This window comes from Podospora anserina, chromosome 5 (assembly GCF_000226545.1).
Source record: "Podospora anserina S mat+ genomic DNA chromosome 5, supercontig 10".
In the NCBI taxonomy this organism is placed as follows: domain Eukaryota; kingdom Fungi; phylum Ascomycota; class Sordariomycetes; order Sordariales; family Podosporaceae; genus Podospora; species Podospora anserina.
In genome coordinates, this window is record NW_001914849.1 from 96819 (window position 1) to 105692 (window position 8874).

General features: G+C 53.0%; 2 protein-coding genes across 2 annotated transcripts, besides 1 other annotated feature; one reads left to right on the top strand and one right to left on the bottom strand.

Moving 5' to 3' along the window:
• Positions 1-983: 983 nt before the first annotated feature.
• Positions 984-1070, top strand: a tRNA (tRNA-Lys).
• Positions 1071-1301: 231 nt separating this feature from the next.
• PODANS_5_10500 (uncharacterized protein) lies at positions 1302-2170 on the bottom strand (the record flags this gene model as incomplete). The annotated part of the gene is made up of 2 exons (XM_001905556.1): positions 1302-1782; positions 1839-2170. The coding sequence occupies 2 exons, from the start codon at positions 2168-2170 to the stop codon at positions 1302-1304; spliced, it is 813 nt and encodes a 270-aa protein (XP_001905591.1).
• Positions 2171-3680: 1510 nt separating this feature from the next.
• Positions 3681-8873, top strand: PODANS_5_10510 (uncharacterized protein; the record flags this gene model as incomplete). The annotated part of the gene is made up of 1 exon (XM_001905557.1): positions 3681-8873. A coding segment is annotated over one exon (5193 nt), but the record flags the coding sequence as incomplete, so codon positions are not given.
• Between the last annotated feature and the right edge of the window lies 1 nt (position 8874).

The following is an 8874-nucleotide window of genomic DNA, read 5'->3' on the forward strand; positions in this document are numbered from 1 at the left end:
AAGAGCCGTGACGGTGGGTGTCGATGAAGCCGGGAGTGAGGATTTTGTTAGTGATGTCTACCTCTTCCACGTCTGACGGGATGGAGACCGAAGAGGGTGGAATTGACCCAGCAAAGACGCTGGTGATGCGGTCGTCGGTTACCAAGACAGAGCCATTGCGGATGACATCGAGAGAGTTTGTTGCGCGGTCAAAGGTAATGATTGTGCCTCCGGAGAATAGGATCGATGAAACTGAGGCGCTCTTGGCTGAGACAAGAAGTCCCGAGAGGAGGACCCCAAGATGATTGGCGTGCATGGTGTTACCAAGACCGTCACTTGTTGAAAAGATAGGTCTGCGAATAAAAACCAGCCATCGGGTCGTCAAGACAACGGTCTACCACATCTCTTATATCTCCCAACATGAGGCTGATGTACATGCTCACAACGACGTTGCATTGCCCAGCACCTTCGGGATTTACAGCGTCATCGCGAAGAATAACTCCGATCGGGCGGGTTTACAACCAATGTTTTGCATCGCCCCACAGAATGAACGCAACCATTCTTCGCTTTCTAATGGTTGGTAATCTGGTTGGACCTGGTGATGCTGATCCAAGACTTCGCAACCGACAGCTTGGTTCGGTCTATTGGCCACGTGCTGAGCGGCGTTGGGAATTCCTTTGAGGAAATCTGATGACATGCTGACGGGAAGACCTGTTGGGTTGTGTGCGTCCAGTCATGATGAAAAGGTTGGAGAAAAACACGGGATCGCACATCTCACCTCATCAACGTTGTGACTGGTTGATCATGCATAGCATCCTTTCCGATCAAATGAGGAGATATCTTACCACATGGCTGGCATTCGGTACCACCGAAGATCCCTGAATATGCTCTTGGAGTATGTGAGCCATGAGTGCAGAGGTCACTGGGGAGGTTGCCTCGAGAATGCTTCATTTGCTCCTTGGGAGCTACGTCCAGCGTGGAAAAACAACAACATTGGTTGGCCTGCCCGGCTAGCTCAATCGGTAGAGCGTGAGACTCTTATGGAGTACTCCGAAATCTCAAGGTTGTGGGTTCGACCCCCACGTCGGGCTCAATTCCCGTCCTAGACGACTCTTTTTCCTTTTAAAAGTCACTTGTCAACTTTTTTGTTTTGTTTTTGTTTTGTTTTTCTCTTGCGCAGGAGAGTCATTCCGCTGGCTAATGCGAAATCGGAGGGCAAGAAAAGAAGTTTGGTTTTATTAGCCCTGAGCCCCTCTATCTACCAAAAACCGCATTAATAACTAACATCTGACCCCCCATCATCTCCCATTCAGACGATGCACTCAGCGGCATGTGTAACCGCCATCAATGACAATATCCGCACCCGTGGTGTAACTGCTCGCATCGCTAACCAGATAGACATAAGCCCCCTTCAGCTCTTTGGCATTCCCTGGACGGTTGAGGGGAATCATGCTGTTCCACAGATCCTGAGTCTTTTGGTCGATAAAGTCTGACAGTCCCGTGTCGATGTAGCCAGGGGAGATGCTGTTGACGCGAGCAAAGCCGCGCCACTCGTTGGCAAGAGACCGGGCCATGTGAATGCAGCCAGCCTTGGCGACGTTGTAAGAGGTCTGTTCCTGAGGGTAGTTGGCGATGTGGCCGGACATGGAGGCCGTGATGACAAAGGATCCTGTGCCGCGCTCCTTGAAATGGGGTCCCACTGCCTTGGCGCAGTAGGCTGTCCCGCTGAGGTCGGTTTGGACAACGCGATCCCATTCTTCCTTGGAGTCGTCGAGGAGTCCGCCGTTTGCTGTGGCGCCGGCACTGTTGTGGATGTTAGTTTGTGTTCAATGACCCAAAGGTTGGATAATAAAACTTACTTGGCGATAAAGGCGTCAATCTTCCCAAAGTCCTTGATGACGTCACTGACCAGACGTTGGCAGTCGGAGTAGTCGTCAATCTGAAGCTTGTAGCACTTGGCCTTGACGCCGTACTCTTTTTCGAGCTCGGCCACGTTCTTCTCGGCGCCCTCTTTCCTGGAGGCGTATGTGATGGCGACATTGGCTCCCATCTCGGCGCAACCGCGGGCAGCTTCAATGCCCATGCCTCGGGGGCCCGAAGCCCCTGTCACGACGACAACCTTTCCCTTGAGGCTGAACAGGTCGCTCAGCTTCTCAGCCTTGGGGACAGCATTGCCTGTTTGCGCAGTCATTGTGATATGGGTGTGTGGTTGTTGTGTATAAGTGAACTAAAGCGTGGGAAAAGGGTGGAATGCAGTTGGAAGGTGGGTGTGACAAACAGGAGGGGAAAAAGAGTGATATATCAACATGTCGGCGGTTTATTGAGGTATCGGGATGTGGCAACACTAAGCGTCGACTGCTGATGTCATTGTCCGTTTTGACATGAGATTTCTTGGGTGAGGATGCAGCAGGAGGACGGGACTGGAGTAAGAAGGAGTGGAGGGGTCGGTGGACATGTCATTGTGTGCTAGCAGTGGTGTGGTGGGGAATGATGGGGTTTATGTTAGTGAACAAGCACTGAAGCACCACAGCTGTGCAACATGGCCGTGAGGATACAGTGAAACAAAAGGGATTCCCATCATCGACACAGAAATACCAGCCAGCACAAACAATAATATTCCGTCGGATGTTTTAAGCATACATTCCGACCACTGGATGATGCTCTGCTGATGTTTTTCCCTGGCTGCGGCCAGCTCAGCGGCCTGGGGCCATGTAACAACAGAAGTGGGGGCGTCTCACAAACAGAAGAGTCGCTGACTGAGAGAGAACAAGTGGCCGGGCTTCCAGGCGGCGCCGCCAAACCCAGCGACCGGCCGTCGCTATTATAGAACACGATGTTTGCCATGGACCTATGGACTTCACTCCGGATGATCGCCATCGTCCTCCGAACCGACCGACTTCATCTGCCGACATCAACGTCACACGGGGCCACATCAACATTTCCACCCTGCTCCATTCTGATCCGCCCAGAGCCGCCAAATGCCAACATCAAGACTCGGAATGACGACAGCCAGGAACCTCCAAGCAAGTGCTTCCCAGTGATGTCCCGCGCAATGTTCTCGCCCAAGACACCCTGTATACACACACATCGACAAGAACCGGCCGTGTTTCTCAAACATCGCCTACCGAGCTTCGCCCCGACCGCCAAGATGACAGACCAACGGAAGAGCTTTGCTGTGCCGTGATGGGGTTAGGGTTGGATATGGAACAGGGCACTTGTCACGGTCATCACTTGGGCCAACACGCCGCTCTCGAAGCTGTTCAACTCCGAAAAGAGCCATGCCATGGCCTCAATGTTTTGAAACGCGGGTATTATTGGGAAGCCCTCTCAATGTTTCGACCACGGGCAACCGACAGGTCGGGTCGCCCACACACCAGCCCCAGCCCATCGCCACCACCGTCTCATTGTATTAGTCCAACAACAGCGTTGTTGTTGTTGTTGTTGTTGTTGATGGCTCTCTTAAAACTCTTTTCATGGCCGTTCACGGTCGCACCTTTTGGATTTCTTTTCCCTTTCGTCATATTCTCCGACTTCCGAATGACCCTGGCTTGGTTTGGGCCATTCATCCCGTTGTTGTTGTTGTTGTTGCTGCTTGACTAACACCAGGTTTTACGAGAGAGAGAGAGAGAATAACACGCCAAACAGACGAAAGAACGCACGCTCGGTAGTTGAGCGTGGAATTACTTACACAGAAGGACAAGATGGGACCCACACGACGATCTCCGAACCTCATCGAGTATGTCTGGCCTTGTGGCCACCACGACAATGTTTTGGTGGAAAAGCCACCGGGGATCTCTTTTGTGAGAGGGGACTTTTCACTTCCTATCGCCAAATCACCAGAGGAGTTTACAGAAGAAGAGAGGAAGGGCGTGCCCGGGCGGCGGAAATGCTGCAGGTGCTGGGCATCGAGCAGTTTGTTCAAGCCGCTCGAGGAGTGCGGGGAGTGTGATCATGCCTTTGTCGACTGCTCAAACTGCATGATTGTGAACTCTTCTGGGTCACGGGAGATTGCCACCAGCGACAAGAGGGTTGTGGGAGAGTTTGATCAGACTCCCGAGGCGTGGAGGTGTGGGGAGTGTGAGGCCATTAATACTTTTGATGATGATGGGGCTTTTAATGGGTTTTTGGCGCCAAAGGTGGCGGATTATGCGGAGGACACGGCCTGCAAGAAGTGTAATGCTCCGTTCAGCGAGGAGAATTGGGTTATTAGCCCGTTTAGCATTTATCTTGGCACGTGGAATGGGAGGAAGGTTGCTGAGGGAGGGCCATGGCATTGGAATTTGGAGTGGCACCGGGATAGGGTTGGGAAAGATCACAAAAAGGAGGACTGCTACGGGCCGAGGAAGAATGGGAGGCGGAGACGGGAAAATCCATGCATCAAGAAGGATTTCACCGTCGAGGTACCAAAAGAGAATGAGGTTGTTCCAGTCCCCGTTGCTGTTCCATCGGAGCCGGAACAGACAGAGCCATCAATCCTGTCTACACCATCAGACTCGCCATCACCATCACCGCAACCGCCAGTCGATGAGCCTCCAGGAGAAGACCAACCCCCGGCATCCCCACAACTAGAGGTCGAAGGTGACGAACCACTAGACTCACCTGGTTTCACGATCGGGGACTACGGCGATGATGGCATTCCAGAGGACCACCCACTGTATCAAGAGCGACATCTTTCCAACCCATACGATGATCAAACAACAGCTGATCTCGGCTCATACTACAACCCTCCACCGACTATCCCGTACGGCGAAGACGAAGAAGATGGGCAGACACTTGACGACTACTACCAAGAAAACCCGCCATTGGAAGATGAGCCTGATTTCGAGCCAGAGAGTCTCGAAGGTCAACCACGGTTCGAGTTTGTCGTTTCTGGACCGCAGGAACATGCTGCCGATGAAGAGATTGATCAGGAGCAGGTTGGTCATGAGGAGCCTGTTCAGGACGACGAGGAGGTGGACCAAGACGATGCTCAGCAGGACGACCAGCACGAGCAAGTTGAGCAAGACGGCGATCATGACGAGGAGGTTGAACAGGAAGAGTTTGATCACGGCGAGGTCGATGAAGACGAGGATATCGCAGTCGACGACGATGTCATCTCCCAGCCTCAAACCCCCATCATTGAAGATGCATCAAATGACGAAGAGACTCGGGCCGATGTCGACCAGGCGTTGGACTCCCCTCTTCCTTCAACGGAACCAGAGGACTTGGTTCAGGACGACGACGACGCCGTCGATTCTCAGAGCATCCCGGAAGATGAAGAAACCCAGGAGCCCGCCGATGCCGAGACCCTTTCCGCGCACCAAGAACATGTCGCCGCCGACGATGACCTCGCCCAGGAGCACATCTCCGACTCTGAGCAGTATGACCAAGCTTCCGAGGATGGAAGCTTCCAAGACATCAACCAGGATGAGGTGATCTCTGACAACTTTGAGGAGGTGGAATACAGCCTGAAAGATCCCGAGTCCTCTGATGAAAATGGAGAGCGCCCCATGGGGACCGACCACGAGGATTTTCAGCCTGGCCAGGACGAGGTCAATGATGATGGGCTTTACGAGCAGGATTCCCCTGAGGAGGATTTCTCTCGCGAGGACCAACAGGAAAGCGAATACGTCGCTGAGGATGAGGAGGCGAACGTAGAGGTGGATCGGTCTCCCGACCTGGTTGATGAGACTGTGGAGGAGGAAGCCGTCCATCAAGAGGATGTAAACCTGCCAGAAACCAACGCCCCCGAAAACCTTGCCCATGCCGAGCTTTCAGAAGACGACTGCGCTGAAGACGACTACGCGCAAAGTCAGGCTACCCCTACCTCAGACGACGCTTTTCCAGAAGATACCCTCGAAACTGAAGACGGCGCCTCAGATGACGAGGCTCGTTCTCCACATGCTGAATCGTTTGATGACGAGTTTCGCGAGGAGGCGGAGACATCATATGAGAACGCCTCTGACGGCAAGGAGGGATTACTGGGGCAAGACGCTGATGAATTCACCCCTGCTGCCTCGGACGACGAGCAAGTTGTGGATGAAGATGGCGCCGAGATGACACCTGAAGACCAAGAAGAGGATCTTCCAGCGGAAGACTGCCCCGCCGACGAAAACCAAGTCCAATATGGAGAGGAGGAGGCCCTTGCTGTGGAAGATGATGATTATCCTCTGGAAGATGCCGATGAAGCAATTGAGGCTGATCGCTCATTCGAAAACAGTTCTGTCGACGGAGGGTTCACGCCCCAGGATTTGACTCCTGTTGAGAGCCCCATTCGTGACGAGTTCCCAGAGGATCGAGTTCAGTCTGACGGTGAATATCTCGACGAGGACGCTTCTCAGTCCGTTGATGACGGTCAGGTTCAATACGAGAAGGAAGAAGCATTGGAAGACGAGCATATCGTTGAGGAGGCTGTTGCCGGCCAAGAAGTCGACTATTCCTCTGAAACCCAGTATTTCACTGATGAAGAGGCACCTGTTGATGAAGCCCTCTACGATGAAGATGCCCAAGACAATCCCCCGGACAACGATAATTTCGTCGACGAAGATGGCTACGCATCTGAAGTACCTCCCGCTGAAGACGAGATTTGCAATGAAGAGTACCAACCCAGCGACCAGGAATACTTCGACGAAGATGCCGAGTTTACTGCTGACGATCAATACGACGAGGAGCCTGCTCCGGAAGATGATGAATACCCCGAATATGACCAGCAGCAGTTCACCAATGGCGAGGAAGAACTCAACACCGAGGCCCTCGACAACGATGCTCCGCCATACGACGAAGATCTCCTCCAGGAAAATGAGTATCAGCCGGAGGAAGAGGACTTAATCGACGGGGAGCGCTCTCTACCTGAGGATTTCGTCGAAGAAGCTGACGGTGAAGGTTTCGTTGATCACGACGACTCGGAGCATTACGACGAAGAAATCCCTGTTGAAGGCCAAGAATACGAAGAAGACCCCGCCTACGAAGAGGAAGAGTATCCGTCTCAAAACGGCGACAACCAGTTTGACGAAGTGGAACCTGTTGAGGACGGCGAGTACACTGAGGATGACGCTCAGTATCAGGAGGAAGCACCCGTCGATGACGGCGAATATGCCGGAGAAGACAACGCCCAGTACGATGAAGAGGCTCCTTTGGAAGATGGCGAGTACACCCCACAAAATGACGAATTTGTCGACGGTCAACGCTCGCTTGATGATGAGGTCTTTGAGGGCGATGGCATCCCTGTTGATGATCAGCCACTTGAGGACAGGGAGGATGAGTACTACTACGACGAGCACGCTATTGACGACGAGGCTTTTGACGAGGAGCCCCTTCAAGAAGAACCCCTTGACGAGGAGCCGACTGACCAAGAACCCCTTGATGAAGAGCCGATTGACAAAGAGCTGCTTGACGAAGAGCCCCTTGGCGACGAACAGGTCGACGAAGAGGGCTTCGAGGAAGAAGTCTGTGAAGAAGTTGCTCTCGAAGACGAAGCTCAGCCTGAAGAACCTCGAATGACCGAAGAAGAGCTCCGTGAACTTGAGGAAGCCTTTGACGCCGACTTTCTCAACACCATCTCTGGTGACTTGGGTGTTCTCGAGATCCCTACCGCTGACGACCACATCACCTTTGAGGAGCTTCAAAATCAGAAATGTGCAGAGCCAGAAGGAGATGGAGAGCTAGATCCCGAGGCTGAGGAGGTCTTTGAGTGCGAAGCCGACCTCGAAGAGCAACAAGACTTCGACGGCCAGGAAGAGCTTGAGGGTCAAGACGAGGAGGAGCACGAAAGCCAAGACAACTTTGATGAGCAAGAAGACTTCGAAGGCCAAGAGGATCTCGACGGCGACGGCGAGCGCTCCCTGGATATTGAAGATGAGCAGGAATATCTTGAAGATCAAGAACACTTTGGCGACCAGGGTGAACTTGATGGGAATGAGGACCTCGATCAGCAAGAGGACTTTGACAACCAAGATGAGTACCAAGACCAGGAAGAGCCCCAATACGATCAGCATTTCGACGACGATGGCGAGCGTGGGTCGGATCTTGAGGAGGACCAAGAAGACTTCGACCGTCAGCAAGATTATGACGACCAACCGGAATTTGATGGCCAAGAGGACGTTGAAGGTCGGGAGGAACTTGACGCACAACCAGAATTCAACGACCAGGAAGAGGACTTTGAAGGCCAAGAAGAATATCAATGCGAAGATGGCGAACGCGATATCTTCCTCGAAGCCGAGGAAGGACAAGACCTGCTTAAAGACGACCAAGAAGGTGAATACCTCTCCGGTCAAGACGAAGCTGCTGAGTTCGAAGACGACTTCAACGAGGACGAGCTTGTCTCTGAGTTGCTCGACGAAGAAGATGACGACGACCTCTTCACCGTCTACGATGACGACGAGGAAAAGTTTGCTGTTGAGAAGAATATGTATGCTGTTCTTGATACTCCTGCTGCGGCGATGTATGGTCCGCCTGGTATGACTCACGACCTTGGCTGGGATGAGGATGAGGATGAGGAGGAGTATGAGGAGGGAGAGGATGGAGAGGAGGTGTATGGGGAGGGAGAGGAGGTGTATGTTGAGGGTGAGTCGTTGGAAGAACCAGAGTATCTTGAGGATGGTGAGGGTGAAGCTGAAGAGGGAGAATTCCTTGACGAGGAAGATGGTGAGCGGGAGCTTGATGAGGACGAGATTGCAGAGGACGAGGAGGAGTATGTTGAGGAGGGTGAAGAGGAGGAGCTCTCTGAAGAAGAGTACCTCGAAGGCGAGGAAGAGTACGCTGAAGAGGAAGGCTTTGAAGGGGAGGAGCAAGGTGAGGGCTATGATGAAGAGGATGGCGAGCGCGGCTTGGATGAGGAGATGGAAGAAGGTGAGTTTGCCGAGGAGGGTGGGTACAGGGAGGGTGAGGCACAGAATGACATCGGCGTTAGCCCTGGAC